General features: G+C 41.3%; 1 protein-coding gene across 2 annotated transcripts in view; it reads right to left on the reverse strand.

Annotated features, from left to right (window-relative positions):
• Positions 1–4,319: 4,319 nt before the first annotated feature.
• Positions 4,320–19,086, reverse strand: part of rhbdl2 (rhomboid, veinlet-like 2 (Drosophila)) — a 57,878-nt gene continuing 43,111 nt past the window's right edge. For both annotated transcript variants that reach the window (XM_059954434.1, XM_059954433.1), the window contains exons 6-8: positions 18,161–18,221; positions 13,807–13,868; positions 4,320–8,585 (exon numbers count right to left, since the gene is read on the reverse strand). In XM_059954434.1, the coding sequence (XP_059810417.1) occupies positions 8,400–8,585; positions 13,807–13,868; positions 18,161–18,221 (309 nt within the window). In that variant the 3' untranslated portion in view covers positions 4,320–8,399. The remainder of the gene's footprint in view (positions 8,586–13,806; positions 13,869–18,160; positions 18,222–19,086) is intronic.

Consider the following 19,086-nt stretch of genomic DNA (forward strand, 5'->3'; position numbering starts at 1 on the left):
TTGATACTTCGTGTCAAAAGATGATTATTACTTCAAGATTGTCAAAAATAACCTAATAATAGACAGGGATTCACCTATAGATTCAAGTTAAATAGATTTTCAGAAGGCATTCCATGTTGTTTCTCACAAGAAACTATCAGCTGAAGTTATTTATCGTACCTGGAGATACAACATGGTAACAAGTTCTTCCAGCTCACAAGCTCACACTGCACAATGATAACCATATGACCAATGAACCTACTAACCTGGATGAAACCACCTGACGCCAAACAGGAGCAAATATAAATTGACATAAGTTGTCAATTGACAGTAGCTATAACTGTTTTCTATTCCATTTCAGGAATCGTTGAACAAAATGCTATTTTTATATCTTTCATGATATTTTAGTGAAATTAATGTGATAAACTTCAGCGTGGATGCCCCTATCAATACTATGCCATGCGCCACCACATCCTGTTGCCACCAAACTGCAGGATATCAAATATTGCTAATGTGCAGTTAGCAGCCGGGTGGAAAAACTGGTTGTAATGGCATAAATGAACTGACAATTCAATAGGAGCCACAATGATTTCAAAGGCTCTAGGTGTAAGGATGCCACATGGAAAATCAATGTATTTCAAGTCACAGATGCATTATAGCCTGAAGGTTAAGAGGAAATTATTGGCACCACCAATATTCTAGGATTCATCTTGGAATCTGAATGAATATGCCACAATTGTCATTAAAGCCTGTGTGGATGAGCGTGCATGTGCCTTTGAGGTCATACTGGACATACCCAAACCAAAAGCCATGGATGAACCAAGAGACTTGTAGTCTGCTGCGGGCTAGATCTGTAGCGTTTAAGACTGGTGATCCGGAACTATGCAAGGAATCCAGGGATGCGCTACGGACGGCAACTTTAAGAGCGAAACAATTCTGATTGAAGATAGAGATGGAATTGGATACACGTCAGCTCTGGCAGGGTTTGCAGACCATTACTTCCTACAAGGCCAAACCTAACATCATGAATTTCCTGTGATGCTCCCAGATGAGCTCAATGCCTTTTATGCACACTTTTAAAGGGAGAATAAAACTACCCCTATACGAATCCCTGCAGCATCTGTTGACCCTGTGACCTCTGTCTCAGAGGCTGATGTCAGAACATCTTTCAAACGGGTGAACCCTCACAAGGCGTCAGGCCCTGATGGTATACCTGGCAGAGGACTGAAAACTCGTGCCAACTACTGGAGGGAGTGTTCAAGGGCATCTTCAATCTCTCACTGCTGCAGTTGGAGGTTTCCAAGTAATTCAAAAGGACGACAATCATACCAGAGCCCATAAAGATAGGTGAAGGGGCAGGTAGTGTTGAAGAAGCAGAGAAGCCACAGAAGGATTGAGACAGATTAGAAGGGCAAAGAAGTGGCAGTGTCAGGAAGTGTCTGGTCATGAACAGAAGAAATAACAGCATAGACTACTAAATGCAGAGAAAATTCAAAAATCTGATGTGCAAAGGGACTTGGGAGTCCTTGTGCAGATTTCCCTAAATGGTAATTTGAAGGTTGAGTCAGTGGTGAGGAAGGCAAATGCAATGTTAACATTCATTTCAAAAGGACTGGAATATAAAAATAATTTAATGCTGAGGCTTTATAAAGCACTGATGAGGCCTCACTTGGAGTATTGTGGTAGATTTGAGCCACTTATCTAAGAAAGGATGTGTGACATTGGAGGGCTCGGAGGATGTTTGCGAGAATGATTCCAGGAATGAAAGGCTTATCATATGAGGAGTGATTGATGGCCCTGGGGCCTTATTCATTGGAATTTTGAAGAATGAGAGTGAATCTCATTGAAACGTAATGAACATTGAAAGGCTTAGATAGAATGGATGTGGAGAGGATGTTTCTTATGGTGGGGGTGTCTGGGACCAGATAGCACAGCCTCAGAATAGAGGGATGCCCATTTACAAAGGAGATGAGGAGGAATTTCTTTAAATGGAGGGTGGTGAACCTGTGGAGTTTTTGGCTTGGGGGCTATGGAGGCCAGGTTATTGGGTGTATTTCAGGCAGAGGTTGATAGAATCTTAACTAGTCAGGGTTTGAAAGTTACGGGGGAGGGCAGGAGAATGGGGTTGAAAGAGAAATGGATCAGCCATGGTAAAGTGGCTGATGGGCCGAATTCTTTCCCTATGTCTTATGGTCTTATGATAGTAAATCTGATTCTGATTCATGTTGGTTATGTATTGTACTGCTGCTGCAAAGAGTTGATATATATGGCATTTATACCCTGCGTATGTATGCCTATGACAATAACCTTGAACTTGAAAGGATCCTAGAATCTAAAAATGGAAATATTTTCAAATATTTATGAGTGATCACAATTGCTATTCGTCTTCAAGTTCTGTGCATGAGCTTTTATTAAAAGCTGTGACTAAAGGAGCAACATCTCACACTACCCACACAAACAACCCATGTTATTCTTGTTAAATGTCCTCAAAGTCATGGAAAATTCTAAGCGCAAAAATCAATCTTGCTATATTTAACTAGATGTCACTGATGTTATGATCACTGACTGAATGAGGTCAATCATTACCGTTATCTGCATTTAAAAGAGAAATTAACCTTACTCCACATTCTAAAGTTGCTTGGTATTTTGTGTAAGATGATGAAAATATGATATTTTACACCTATGTTGCACTCGAACGTTATTTCACATCTGGCTGAAAATAATCTTCCCAGATCCTTGATTAGACAAAGTGTTGTTAATCCACTCTCTGATCGTGTAGATGATCTGTTCAGAATCCTGCAGTTTAGCTGAGGAGCTGAGGACTATCCTGTAAGGATTTCTGCTTTGGGTGGAGGTGGGGGAGGGTAGTTGGATGAATAACTGAAAGACATTGTTGTTGTTGCTCTTTAAATAAACAAAGGGCACAGCCTCGGAATGGAGGGATGTCCATTTAGAATGGAGGTGAGGAGGAACTTCTTTAGCTGGAGAATGGTGAATTGGTGGAATTTGTTGTCACAGGCAGCTGTGGAAGCCAAGTCATTGGATATATTTAAGTCTGAGGTAGATAAGTTCTTGATGAGTCAGGGTATGAAGGGATACGGGGAGAAAGCAGGAGATTGGGGCTGAGAGGGAAATGGACCAGTCATGATGAAATGGAGGAACAGATCCAATGGGCCAAATGGCCTAATTCTGCTCCTATATCTTATGGTATGGTGTTTCGCAAAATGATTTCTTACCTCTGAGGTCAACAATTTTGTGAACTATGCTCCAGAGATTCAAATAACGTGGTAATGCAGTGGTTAACACAACATTTTACAGTGCAGGTGACCCGGGTTCAACATCCGCTGCTGTCTGTAAGGAGTTTGTACGCTGTGGGTAAGGGTTTCCTCTGGGTGCTCCAATTTCCTCCCACAGTCCAAAGACCCACCAGCTGGTAGGCTAATTTGTCATTGTAAATTGTCCCATGATTAGGCTCGGATTAAATCAAAGGATTGCTGGGCAGCCTGGCTTGAAGGGCTGGAAGGGCCTATTTCATGCTGTATCCCAATAAATAAATAAATAAATAAATAGATAGATAGATAGATAGATAGATAGATAGATAAACAAATAGATATAAAAACAATCAAAAAGATTAAATATCTCATAGATCCTTGTGTTCACTATAATAGTCAATGGTTAGAATAGCTTATCTATCAAAACACTCCAGCTTTGATAGAATGGCCTATGCTGAACTATATAAATGAGGTTTTTAACAACTGGAATGCTGACAGGAATAATCTGCTTCTGGTATCACTGAAGTGAAAAAGAATCTTGCTCAGCTACTTCAGAGATCTGGAGCTACGTTCATGACTCAGAACCACTAGTGATGGGATGATGTTCAGGATTATGCAGATCCCAGTAAATCTGCATGTATTCTGTTGAAAATATAAAAATGCAGGTATTCTTTGAAATAATAGAAACACTTGGAGAAGTTTGCCACATTAGTTATATCCCGGTTAATTTTGCCTTTATATGGCTTTTATGAGAAAGAAAACTTCTGTGTTACTTAATGTAGCTAATTATGAACCTTGACTGTACATTTTTATGAACTTAATTTAGAACACAGAAATCTATAGAACATTACAGGCCCTTCAGCCCATAATGTTGTGCTGACCACGTAACCTACTCTAAAGACTGCCTGGAATTTCTCTATTTTTTAAGCAATAATAAAACTTTTAAAACAAACCTATAATTTTGGGAGACTTTCACCTGGGTACTCATACAAATCTAAATTAATTCAAAGCAAGGTGAAGTACCAAAGCATTAAAATACTCTACCCAAGCATCATTTATGGAGTATAGTTTCACTTTAAAATCCAGTTTATTTCTCACAATCAAAGCATGTACAGGTAAATGTATTATTTAGATGCTTTAGATGTTAATAGGCAAAATTGGCATCAAAATTATTTTAAAATATAACAATTTCCCCACTTACAAACACTTAAGTTACAACAGCACCTCAGGATACCTGTCTTAGATACCTGGAAATATTTTTCACTATAACGAGTTGTGCAGACATACTCAGCCTTTTTAACTTATCAAATTTTGCTAATAAAGCTTTTGCCAGGATTGTATCCCTTCCATTAGTCAAGGAAAAGCTGGACTGCAGCATACTTGTCAGTCAGAAACTACAAATGTTCTTTATTATATTTAAAACAAAATGATACATGACAAATGGAGTCAAATGGTGTCATAAATTCGACCCTGGATTCACTGAGAGAACACAGGTAAATTTGGGGTTCTAAAAGACACACTACTATTGGCTACAGTATGTGATACCTGGCTGACCAGCAGACAATATTTTCAATGATGAAAATTTGTTAAACACATTTACTTATTAAGGTATTAAAACTGTAAATAGGCATTTAAAAACTTGCCAACAGATGTAAAAATTATAGATTTTACCATTTACAAATGTAGGAGTTATTTGAAATGTTTAAAATAATAATTTAAAAGAAACTTTCACTGAAATGAAGTGAATAAAAATGGTCTATTTATAAATCAGCCTTTGTAAAAGCAAAGTCTGTGTGCATTCATTGTGGGGGGAGCCAGCAAATTGTTCCCATTCATCAATTTTCAAAGGTTGTAATTTCTTTATTTCCCCAAACAAACAGGTGCCCTTGACTTTCTCTCCAGCATCACTGAGGACAGAAGATTGAAGCATAACTATACTGGCTGTACAATAAAGGCAAAAATAAATACTGTGTGGTATTGTCCACACAAAGCAATTTACCAAGGGTGAATCAAGGTTAGTCTGTCAGAAGAGCAGTTTTAGTTTGTCTTTTATCAGTCATTCCAGCACAGACTTTGATTGAGTGCCATTGGTTCATAATGCCTTTAATCTACAAAACTTGAATCAATGTCTGTGGTAAAGATGCAGTGAAACTTGTCAAGAGTGATATGTTATGTTATTTTGTCTTATGTTATGGAATTTAAATATGATAGGTGTATTTTGGTGCATGCATAAAGGACAGGTCACCAAACTAACATAACCTCTTATACAGGTGTCAGGAACATTCTGTTGATAAAAATAAATCAAACATACCTGCATTTTTGCAAACAAAAAGCTCATTTCTTCACTACTTTGCAGGACAACAATTCTTGTTCAATGTGCAACTGTGCACCAGAGTTATCGGCTTCTAAGTAGCAGGTCCATCAGTGAACACGATGGTTCCGATACTTCCCACATTTCAGGCACATCCAATGTGACATGTGGATTTACTGGAATTTCAACGGTATTGCACCCACCACTTTCAGAACAGGAGTTTCCTTGTTTTGAACAATTACAGCTTTGGAACATCAAATTACAGAAGCCAGAATTCCTTTGTCTAATCAAATGCTATTTTGGAGAATTTGGAAGAACCCTCACACAACCTTTCAAGTTACTTCTAAAATATGGTTGTGATGTGTCCGGTGTGGTGGTGTAATGGTGTAATGGGCAGTGCTTATCACTCTCACTTTCAGCTTCCACCACTGGCTAACAGTCTTGTGAAAAGAAGAGCTGAACATGCAAGTCTCTCCCTGCCAGTACACAACCTCTCCAACAGCAAGCCTCATGTAGTGCCTCCTCACTGATGACACACGGAAACTGAACTCCTTTCAGACTCAGGCTGAATTACAGAAGACAGGGAAGAGGTCTGGCCCTTGCACACATAGCACGCAGGCCCGCCAGTGTGTGGACACGCCCTGGTGCTCGTGAACCAGATCCCCAGCTTTGGATAAATAGCCCCACTGCCTTGTGGGCAGCCTTGGGAGAGACAAAGACTATGGGAGTAAAACCCAGGGAGCAAATCCGGAGTGGAGCCCCTAAGGTGGCTGGACGTCAGTAAACATCCTCCCGGCAGCTCCTGCAGCCAACCTGGTGCCAAATGTATTGCTTCATAAACTTTCCATTGGACTACGCTGGTGAGGCCGAGAGGGGGATCTTGACAACTGGGCATCTCAGGATCTCCATACCTTCCACCCAGGCTTGTGATGATCATCATCACTCATTGTCCTTCGAGATGGACGGATGCCAACCACAAAATACTATATGCAATGTAATACCAAACATGCTTCTAACCTCTATCTCTGACAACTGATACGCACCCCATAATATTGCCATCAATATGTCGGCCTTATTGACATGACCTTAATACATGATACAGCCTTCCTCAGTGCAAACTCACCTCCTGAGTTATGGAGTGGTACCCAATCATTTTCCATCCACTGTAATTAACAATCAAAAGCAGCCATATTCCTGGTAAATGTCTTCAGCTGACACAGGTACATAACAGAAAGGAAGTAGCAAAATTACCTGTTACATATTCATTCAGTAAAGTATAATGTAAATAAACCTATGTATATATGTTCTGTTATCAAATGGCAAAAGAACATCCAATAATACACATTTCTTTTCATTTACATATAAAAACAGAAAGCAATTTTAATCTACAATAATTCTAGTAATATTGCAGTTCCAGAACTAAGTCCTCCATCACATTCTTAATGCTATATTTCAAACATGATATCAGTCTTCAGCACGCATCCATCTTTTTAAGATTACAATGTTTTTGTATCCATTATGATCTTCAGATACCGCAGCTTTTAGATTTCCAATTAGTCACATGTCAAGTCAAGGGAAATGCTGTCTTCTGCACTCTGGTTGATCCTGTTCATCCTGATTCATCCTGTTATAGTTATTATTCTATAGATTTACTGAGTATGTCCATAGGTAAATGAACCTCAGGGTTTTATATAGTGACATACATGGACTTTGATAATAAAATTTACTTTGAACTTTGAAAAACGGATTCAAAAACTTATTGACTCAAAATATGAATTCCATTGACTTTTAATAATCATAGATAAAAGAAGAGCTAATACTGCAAGTATATACTGGAAGGAAGAAGAGTAAAGCTTCCTTGGACTATACAGAAAACTACTGAACCAAAGGGAATCAATGGCCATGGGGTTCAGGCAGGAAGAAGGAAGTAATGGAGTGGCCTGGAAAATGACTCAACAGTCTCTCAATAAGAATGTCATAGAAGCAACAGACGCCAACCGGGCATCAGAAGAGTTCATAAAAGTTTCACAAAAAATTTGCTAATCAGAGTAAAGTAATGATGAACAAAACCTTGGGTATCTGCAGAATCATCTACATACAGAGATCATTTAAAAACAGACTTCCGGAGAAGCAGAGGAAGTGGCTGGAATTCTGCAACAGAAGTTTAAGGATCCAGTTTTGAAAATTCCAATTCTCTACATTTCTAAATCCGTACGTAGCCAAATTCTAGATATCAATGCAGAGAATTCCATTGGGTATACAGTTCAGTTTCTGGCTCATCCCTTCAGGGTTGTGACTACTTTGGTGTGCAAGGGTCTGCAATTTCAGAAACAGAGGCAGAAGGAACAGGAATGGTAGTCCTTCCTGATGGACAGATTAATTGGCCATTGTAAATTGTCCATAGGGTATAGGTGAGTCAATGCATATGTGGAGAGAATAAAAAGAAAGAATTTATGTAGGAATCATGTAATTGGTTGGGTAATGGTCAGGAAGGACTAGATGGACCAAATGGCCTGTTTCCTTGCTCTGTGAGTCTATGAAAGAAGGAGGCTTATAAGGGCATTAGAAATTCAGCACCATAGAACTGATCGAAAAAATTAGACCAGTCTTTCACTCAGTTTTCTTTTTCTCCATGACATGACGAGATGATCAATAAAATACAAACTAAGGCTCATGGCAAGGATTAATGGTAAGTCACCAGTATTGTGTGATGTCGTGCAAGATGATTGTTCCAACTGGTCTTCTCCACGTGGTACTGTATTGTTAATAAACTATCGATATTACTGTATATTTTAAAAGAACAATAAGACCAATGCATTATCCTTTCCCCTTTCTGTTTAAGACGTTGGAGCAGGAGACAGGAAGATATTGAAAATGACAGCAAACACCACACATGCGATATAGGCCAAAATTGAAACCCAGAATCTGGGATCCTTCAACAGTTTCTGGTCATAGCAGCTGAAGACCACATAGCCAATTGTCATTCCGGCTAAGCCGCCTGCAATGTGAGCCACAAAGGAAACCTGTAGGGAGTAAGAATACTGATATTAGAACAAGGAATTAAAGTACACCTCTGTTGTTGTTCAGTTGCTAAGTTGAGTCCGACTCTTCCTGACCTCATGGACCATACGATTTTTCATGGGAAGATACGGAAGTATCTTGTATACATATATACATATCCCTACACCTTTTCTTCTGCGCAGATACTGCTGCTGCCCAGGTTGGGACCTGGCTGGGTTTGAACTCTGGACCATCTGCCTTGAAGTCCTGTGATGATGCCACTACACCACCAGCTGGTCCAGACATTTCCAGTACCCAAGTGTAAAGGAAAATGAAATAATTGTTACTCTACACTAGATGTAGCACAAAAAAAAAACACAATAAGAACACAATAATAAAAAAATACACAATAAATATAAACACATGTACATAAGATAGGTTATACACATAGACTGATTGTATAAACATAAAGTGACACTGACAGGAAATGATAAAGTAGTGGTGGGGGTTGTGGGATTTGCAACCATACTGTAGTGAATAAGGGATAATTGTGGGCCAACATCTTTTGGATTCAGTTTAATTCCTTCAAACCAGTCAACTTGTTCCAGTTGACAATATGAATATTACAATCATTCAGTAAGATTGTCTTCAGTCACTGGAGTTTATCAATGGTTTAAGAAGAACGATTTCCATAGGAACACTGTGCTCTGTTTCCCACCATCTGTTTGCTGACTAAGAAGGTTGTGTGTCTGTAGGAAGTAGACTTTTTCGCTCTGCACAGGTGCAAAATATAACCCTTAAAGTGAAAGCAGCTCTTCTCATCCCCCACGAACATCACGCACAAGTAATTAATTTACATTTTTTTGTGTATTAAAATTGTTGCAAAACTGTTGCGGGGTGATGTTATTGCACTGTTGCTTAGGGGGGGAGAAAATTTAATCCTGGAGACACGAGAGTAATCTTGTCAATACTGTACGCTACCATGCAGCATGTAATTCAGTTAATACTTCTATCCTAACCTTCACAGCGAATATCAACTTTTAGCAGGTTTGGACTAGTACCTCACAGGTAAAGCCCTTCCAACCATTGAGCACATCTACATGAAACGCTGTCGTAGAAAAGAAGCATCGTCACCACCCAGGCCGTGCTCTTTTTTCGCAGCTGCCATCAGGCAGGAGGTGCAGGTGCCTCAGGATTCACACTACCAGGTTCAAGTACAGTTATGACCCCTCAACCATCAATTCTTGAACAAAAGAAGATAACTACACTCACTTGCCCCATCATTGAGATACTCCCACAACCAACAATCTCACTTTAAGGACTCTTTGTCTCACGTTCTTGTTACTTATTGCTATTTGAGTTTGTTGTCTTCTGCACTCTAGTTGATCTTTCATTGATCCTCTTATAGTTAGCATTCTATAGACTTGATCTATACGCCCGCAGGAAACTTGATCTCAGAGTTGTAGCTGGTGACATATATGTACTTCGATAATAAAATTTATTTTGAACTTAACTTTGAATATTGTTTAAAGGAAGGGGTTCCCAACCTCAGTCCACAGACCCCTCGGGTAAGAATAGAGGTCTATGGCATAGAAAAGGTTGGGTACCCCTGGTCTAAAGCTTTCAAAATCTTTGAGATAATTACAAACATACTTCTCAACTTTGATACATTGTGGGGAGTGCTAGAAACAGGAATCCCATTCAGAATTCTGAATTACTCCCATCGCTGTTATAAATATTCCAGTCTCTTAATGAATTAGATCCTCATCTACTTGCTTCTCGGTTTAAACAATTACTTGGTATCTGTTTCCATGGGACAATAACCTCCGGCAAGACCATTCCATTTTTGGAACTAATTTCCATATCACATTGTGAAAATATTCTGAGTAATTCATTTGCATGCTTGACACACTGGTATTTTTATAAGTTGAAACCTGTTATTGTGTGCTGCTGCCAAAGGGCAAATATAAAAAAGTGCATTTACAGGTCCTGGTTGTTATTAATTAGAATTACAGCTCTAGTAAAGCGCCACACAGTGTAATTACACTCACTCCCTTTACACAGTTTATGCTTGGAGAATCTCATTCTTACCTTCTACATGCATCTGTGGTTCAGTTTGTCAAAGCAGGGGTTAAAGGAAGCCTCAGCAGGGTGGAGCCATAGCAGCAAGGAAGGAAAGCCAGAAAGTATTAAACTATCTCACCAAAAGCTGAAAGAGCAGGTCAATGAATGCAGTTAGAGCCACTAATAAACTTCAGAAATATTCCACCTGGGGATGTTTCCAAGCAAGTAAAGTCAATTATAATTCCACTAATACACATTTGTTCTTAATAATCTGGATTGTGAACTCAATCAACACAGCTGATAATGATGAGTGGACATTGTCCAAGGTTTTCCTGCTTATTACAATGTCTATAAGCTCTGCATGGAACGCTATACAACATATAAGACTAGTAACACGCACAAGACGCTGGAGGAACTCAGCAGGTCGGGCAGCATCCGTGGAAACGAACAGTCAATGTTTCGGGCGAGACCCTTTGTCAGGACTGAAGGTGGAGGGGGCAGGGGCCCTATAAAGAAGGTGGGGGGAGGGTGGGAAGGAGAAGACTAGTAGGTGCTGGAGACTACCCAGACGGTATATGAGGTGTTGCTCCTCCAACCCGAGTTTGGCCCCATCATGATTCCCCTCTCCCACCCCTTGATCTTTCCCATTACTGGTTTTTCACTGGCATCTACCAGCCTTCTCATTCCCACCCTCCCCTTCATAGAGCCCCTGCCCCCTCCCTCTTCAGTCCTGACGAAGGGTCTCAGCCTGAAACTGTTCATTTCCACGGATGCTGCCCGACCTGCTGAGTTCCTCCAGCGTGTTGTGCGTGTTGCTTTGACCCCAGCATCTGCAGAGTATTTTGTGTTTATATAAGAGTAATGTCAGCTTACGAAACTAGGAGGCTTGGCAAGTTCACAGCAACATTGCGGGGGTAATTTTGAGTAGCTAATAATATAAAACAGATGGCAGCATCACCCAATAAAAACTGCAAACTACACAAAAGTCATCCAAGTGACGCAACGACCCCAAGGAGTTTCTTCACCATAAATACCAACCTAATTCAAAATAATCAGATGAAGGTTGCTTCTGGGAGTAGACTTAGAGAAGTTACTTTACAAAGTTTCTGTAACCCAGGTGGCATTCGGCAGAGGAACTGTATCACAACACAATTCAGCAAGCCGATGCTCAGAACTTCAAGCAGTTAGAGAGACTACACCACAAGATCTCATTTAGCATACAGCTGGGAATATTTTTCACGTAACAGTATTATAGGTTAGCAGCTGGTCCTAATGGTTACACATGTGGATCCAATGTTCCAGATGTGATGTGGATCCATCTGGAGAAGGAAAACACCAAGTAGATCCCCTTGGTCTAACAAGTCCAAAACTCTTGATTCCCCACTGATTGCTCCTGAATCCATTCAACCATCAATTGCTATGAGATCTTCCCCCCGTTACCTCTACACCATTCAACCATCAATTACTAAGTGAAATCTCCCCTTATGTTATCCCTTCACCATTCAAACATCGATCACTTCGAAATCTCCCCATCCACATGCTTACCCAACCATCCACCACTCTGGCTAAATCTCCCTTGACATTATTCTTACACCCAGTAACAGCTATCACTGTTGGGAGTCCCAACATTGCTACTGCATCCATTGAGCACACACGTTAGAATACGCTGGCTGTATCTCTACAACACAAAAAACAGCAGCACACGTGATGTTCTGGTGAATATCTGAAAGGACTGAGAAGATATCTAGAAGGTAATTTCTCTTGGAAATGAAATCAAAACCAGGGACCTTAAACATTACGGGGAACTCTGGAGAAAGTTCTTCATCCACAGACTGGTGAGAATGCAGAATTTGCTAGTACTGGGAGTAGCTGAGGTACAGTACTGTGCCAAAGTTTTAGACACCCTAATTTTTAAAATATGGTTTCAAATGGTATGGTCGCCACAGAACCCCGATCTCAACATCATTGAGGCTGTCTGGGATTACTTGGAGAGACAGAAGTAAGCGAGACAGACAAAGTCGGCAGAAGAATTGAAGTACGTCCTCCAAGATGCTTGGAACAACCTACCAGCTGATTTTCTTCTAAAACTGCACGACAATGTACCTAAGAGAATTGATGCAGTTTTAAAGGCAAAGGGTGGTCACACCAAATATTCATTTGATTTAGTATTTTACTGCTTTTTATTGTAATTTTTTCGATGTTTAGAAAGTTCTGATTTCATTATTTTTCAAAGCTCCTTCGCCTTACAGAATTTTTTTACATGTGCCCAAGACTTTTGCACAGTACTGTCTATAATGAAGATGCATTTAAGGGCTAGCTGGAGGAACAGATGAAGAAGAAAGGACTGGAAGACCTTTATTATTAAATGTTGAGGGGACGAGGGGTGATCATGGATACACTGGCATGGATGTGCAGAAGTAATCGGCTCATTTCTCTGCTGTAAATGCTTTATTTTCATTTATTAGCAAGGACAGGAGCAGCATTACAGTATCAAGAAGAAAAAAGCCATTCCTCCAAAAATGAGATGTTTGCTTTCAGTTTTTAATGGAAAGAAAATCAGAAAGGAAAATATTGGATATGAGTTCAGAAGCAGGTGGAAGAATACCCCTACATACTAGTTCAGGAATTTTCCCTGCACTGGAAAATCTGATGAATGACAGAAGCTTTGTCAATGGGCAATATATGCTCAGCAAGCGTGCATGAGGGTGAAATGATCAATAGACAGCTCACATGTCTTAATGACAATGGCTGAGTAAAGATGTGGAAAACCCTTCTGACTATCAACAGGTGGACGCCATTCCTAACTTGACTCTGATAGGACAGAAGGGGCTTTGCGTTGATGCTTTATCTGAAAGATGGTGTTCATTTTTGTACACCACACCTCCCGGGGGCGTAACAACCCGTAAACTGAGATTGTGACATTTAAACCAGCGCCAAATTCAGCTGTAAAAATGTAATAATTAACTTATGATAATTATACTACATTACTAAACAGGGAATTCTGGAGAAAGTTCTTTATCCACATAGTGGTTGGAATGTGTAACTTGCCAGCATGGGGAGTAGCTGAGGCACAGTACTGTTACACAAGCATTTTGTTTAATCCTTGGAATAAACCATTACATGTAGTATACAAGAATATATCAGTATTAAGAGGTTTTAATTAACACCCGTAATACTTACACGGAGGCTTGTCCCTCCAACAAAGAATCTTCTGTATAGGGCAAATCCTACATCAGTGCCCACTGAAATAAATAAAACCACTTTATAAATATACTTTATAATACTGAATAGCAAAACAATATATAGGCCAATAACAACAGTGATTAGTACTAAATATTTTAGAACCAGGGCCCTAAAATCTGTGTGTACAATATACCCTTGTTCTTCAGTGCAGTGAATGAAGACTATTTTGTAAGAAGAACCTTCTTTCTGGAGTGCATACACTTCAGCTGACTTCATTCATGGGAGAACCATTAAAATAAACCAACTGTGCTGAGCCTAGAATTGGATATCTTAAATAGAATACACTTATACAGGGTGGAGGGAAATACAATCCTCATTCAAGTGGTTCATTAAAGCAGGGGTGAGTGAGAGATATGTCAGTTTTTTTGCAAGACCACCCAGCAGACAAATTCCACTGCACAATGCTCTTCCACAGCAGCAGAAATACATCTGGTCAACCACAGTTGACTGGGGTACTTGGGCAGCTTTAGCATGGAGAGCTCCAGGTGCTGGTGCAGAGTGAGGGTGGGACTGGGGAAGCCACATTAGAGGAGAGAGTAGCATTATAGAACAGGTAACATTAGACAACAGGACACCTGCCGGGGATGCAATTGGAGGGAGCTCCTCTGTGCCCACAAACAAGGTCCACTTTAACATGGATAAAACGTAGCTCAGGGATCTGAAAAGGAGCCAGTGGCACCCGAACCTTGCCTGCTGGCACCCCGCACAGGCTGCAGTCCTATCCCACACACCCTTTCTGAGGCCATGCCACACAAACTTTAGTGCAACCAGTTTCTGTGAGGCCTCCTGGCCCAGATGCGAGAGGCCATGTATGGAGTCGAGAACAGTCCACCTCCAGTCTGCAGGCATGATGGGATGAGGACGACGGATTGAGAAATCGTATAGAAAGGAAACCTCAGCTTCCCCAACCTAAATGTCTGCCAACCGCAGGCCCATGACTGCTGTTCGCTAAGCCTGGACCTCTGGGTCAATAATCTGGTCAGCTGCCATTCCAGCATAGTCAACCCCTCAATGGCTGGCCATGAAAAGCTATCAGCCACTGCATTATTTTTCCCCTTAATATGTTGTGTAGCTGATATGTAGGCCAGGTGGCATTGCTGCCGTGCAGACAAGGGTCTGATACTTTGGCCATGCATTTGTGGTCAATGAACACTGTGAAATGGTGACCCTCTAGAAGAATACGGAAATGGTGGACAGCCAGATAGAGACGGAGAAGCTCATGGTGAAATGATGTACTTCCTTTCAGGAGAACAGAGCTGCCAAATGAAGAAGGCGAGCGGCTGCCACTCATCTCCAACCAACTGCTCGTACACAGCACCCACTGCCTAGTCTGAAGCACCAGTAGTAATGGCTATGGGTGTGTTGGGGAGTGGGTGTGCCAGTAGGGTCACATTGGAAAGAGCTTGTTTGGTATCATCAAATGCCCTGGTCATGTCTGCTGACCAGTCAAGCACGTGATTAGGAGCATTGCCTTTAAGCGCACTACACAGGGGTAGCATAAGCTCAGCAGCTTGCAGAATGAAGCGATGATAGAAATTCACCATGCCTGTAGTTTTCCTTCAGTCGTTTGGGGTGGGGTGGGGTGGGGTGGAAATCCATAATAGCCTCTACTTTTGACGGGAGGGGTTTTGCACCTTCTGCAAAGATGCACTGGCCAAGAAAGTCAATGGTTGACAACCTAAACTGGCATTTAACAGGGGTAGTGATTAAGAAAACTCACATGCAGAGGTGAATGCACTTGACAGAGTCATTGTGGGGAACTTACTGGGGCAGCAGGGTAATGAACCAAAGTCCTTAACATCCACAAGCCAGCAGTTCATAAGCTCAACCAACAGTCCTTGTGCACACAGGAAATCTGCACCAAGCAAGGTCTAGCCACTTCAGCCAGGATTAAGTCCCATGTGTAACACTGTCTGAGAGGCAGATTGCACTCGTTGTGTCCTGTAAGTCTGGATCCTGCTGCCGTTAAGCTTCCAGCAATGTTTCGTCACTCTTTGCCTTCTCATCAATAAGCAATGCTGGCTGCACAGTCAATTAAGTATGCATGTCTTAAGCATTCATAGAACAAAGAAATCTACAGCACATTACAGGCCCTTGGCCCACAATGTTGTGCCAACCATGTAACCTACTCTAGAAACTGCTGAGAATTACTCTACCACATAGCCCTCTACTTTTCTAAGCTTCATGTACCTATCCAAGAGTCTCTTAAAAAAACCCTACTGTATCTGCCTCTACTACTGTTGCTGGCAGTGCGTTCCACACACCCACCACTCTGTGTAAAAAATTTATCCCTGACATCCCCCTTGTACCTACTTCCAAAGACCTTAAAACTACACCCCTGAAAGAGTATCCATAATGAACAGTAGAGGATCCTGGCAGCTGGAACCCACGGTGTTCACACAGCCCTGATGTCCTGGTGCGCTGGCACTGTCACAGCTGCAAGGCGTCAGCACTTCCTAACATTCATACCAAAGTGAGCCTGGTAAAAGCGCAGGCTCAGCGTCATCTGTATCGCAGCTGCAGATGTCCTTATGTTGGGGGCTTTGCCAACCGGGTTTATTGAGGTGGAGAAACAAGGAGGAGGAGTGATGTCCCACTGCCAATGGCTGACTGTAGACTATCAGCCATTTTAGCAAGCTTCTTATAGTCCATCACTGGCACATTAGTGAGGGCTATGTGAACTTGATTAGGCATTTGCTGCAGGAAGTGTTCTTTAAAAATAAAACAAGGGTGAAGATTTCCCAGGAGAGACAGCTTGTGGTCCATTAGCTCTGAAGGCCTAGCATTGTCCAGACCAGGTAAGCAGAGCAACTGTTTGGCGCGCTCAGACTCCAATAGCCCAGAAGTTGTAAAAGGGGAGTTTTCAGTGATTGAAAATTATTGTGTTTAGGCAGGTGTTCAAGCAGACATACCGCTCTCACAGCCGTGGAGTTGCTAAGTGATGCTACAAAGTAGAAATACTTGGTGTTGTCAATGGTGATCTCTCGCAGTGTGAATCGGGCCTCAGCTTGTACAAACTGAGTGGTGGCATTTTCAAAGCGACTGCGTTGGCCGACATGTTCAATAAACTCTGAAATCATCCTGGGGAATCTGGGGTCACCAGTGTAGTTTTTTGCAAATAAAACAAATGCTCAATGAAACCCATGGCACATTTTATTGAACTCCAAACTCTAAACACAAAATCACGCTAAAAATCTTTACGTAATAATGTCATCACGCCAGACCTACCTGTTAAAGTGAAACCCCAACTTAATTGTGAATTATGTAAATTGCTCCCAGTTACAGTACACTACAGTATAACTAGGTGAAGTTTTTTCACCATGTTTTATGTTCTGTGTTTGGAGGCGAATGAGGGAACTTCAACTTAAAATGCCACTGCTGTTTTACGTACAAAACCTATGGTTTGTCCATCTTGGTTTGAGTGTAGCTTCTCATTGATCCTATTGTGTTTTTTTGTACCTACTGTGAACGTCCGTAAGAAAATGAATCTCAGGGTGGTATATGGTGACATATATGATAAATTGACCTTGAACTAGCATATGCATTCTACGCATGATGCTGTTTGACGTCACCGCGCATGTGTGACGACCTCAGTCTGTGAGCATGCCGTGTGTTTGGAAACATTGCAACAATGCGTATAAGTGCACACTGCACACTGTCAAGTTTCAGGTTAGCAGTCCCGAGGCACAGCACGCGACCCAACGTCCACCACTCTCACCCATTAGGAGCCCTACAGGCTGTGGACTTTGATGACACAGTCACCCCCCGAGTGGATCGCTGCCGTTTGGATGTTAACGAGCAGCAGCCTACCACAGGAGTGGAAGGTCCTATCACGGAAGGCTTTGCAAGTTGCTCCATTACTTAGGTGGTAGATGCTCCAGCGATGGTGCACCAGTGCGGTAGGTAGGAATGACTGCTTAAACTGCTAATCAACCGGGCAGCAGCCTTGGCCTGGGCGGAGACAAATTCTCGGGTTGCTGACGCTGCACTATCTAGACAAAGAGCGTTCTTTTGCCTTGGAGAAGGAGGAAAGGATTTGCGGGTGAGTCGCTCAGAGTCTCTCCGAATACACTGTGTAATGCATGTTACTTAGGCACGTAGGTCTCCTCCCTCTACGTTCTGAGCCCCTCCCACACACGACACTAACAAAGATTGCTGACTGATTTTCTCTAACTGTACGGCAGCTGATAGCTGCACCTCACTGGAAACTGGTGATGCTGGGCAGGTGAGGCCCAGGGACACTCATGCTGTGAGGACAGGCCACAATAATGCAACATTTAAGAACACTTACCTATTAACAAAATAGAGGCCAGTCTGAAAACACCCAACAGTGGCACCATTTCCTTAAAGTTCTGAAATCAAACAAACAGATCAATCATAACACTATGGTTGTGTTTAACCGTGAGAAAGATTTTCTTTGTTTAAATACTATACCATTAGAAGTTTGCACTAGAATTGCTCTATCTATTGTTGTAACAAAATCATTAACCAATTACCATATTTGTTAGGTCACGCCAGGCAGTTCAAAAGTATCTTTTTATAATATGCTAATGCTTTAAGAGATTTCCTACCAGAGGAATGTATAGAATGTTTGGTTATTCAGCTGATGTGGGTAGATTTGCTGCTTTTACATCAAATTTCCCTCCCACTCTACTTGAGAATATCACGATCCTTTGCAACTCATTACATCTCAGGGAGTGCTCATCAGCTTCACGATCTATGTAGCCACAGAACCCATTCTCTGTTAACAAATCCTGAACAGCTTGTTTATTAACTGCCTCTGAGAATTTGATAAGTAACAGCCAAGTATCTTGGTTAAAAATCCCAGTCCTTCCCGGCAAAATCCAAATAATCTATTGGGAGCAAGCTTGCAGAGAGCATTGGTTTCTTGCCAATGGTTAATTGAAGAACTTAGTAAATTATAGATTCTCTTTACATTCATTTAATGCTACTCCTATACTATCACAGGGTATTGGACTTCCTCTGAATGTTTTAAGTGAAAAACTGGTATTAAACAGTGACTCAGCAACCAGGCGGATACAAAATGGCTCCCATGCAGCATTTCCTGGCAAAGCTCTTTCATCCTCTGTAGAAAGGAAATTATTTCTTAACATGTTTTTTCCTTCTGTTTCCATTGAATTCTGTGTATCTTTTGGCTGACTTCACTGATTGAGATAAAACTGCAGCTCCGCAATGCCATCAAATGATTTCATTAAA

The sequence above is a fragment of the Hypanus sabinus genome, chromosome 30 (genome assembly GCF_030144855.1).
Source record: "Hypanus sabinus isolate sHypSab1 chromosome 30, sHypSab1.hap1, whole genome shotgun sequence".
In the NCBI taxonomy this organism is placed as follows: domain Eukaryota; kingdom Metazoa; phylum Chordata; class Chondrichthyes; order Myliobatiformes; family Dasyatidae; genus Hypanus; species Hypanus sabinus.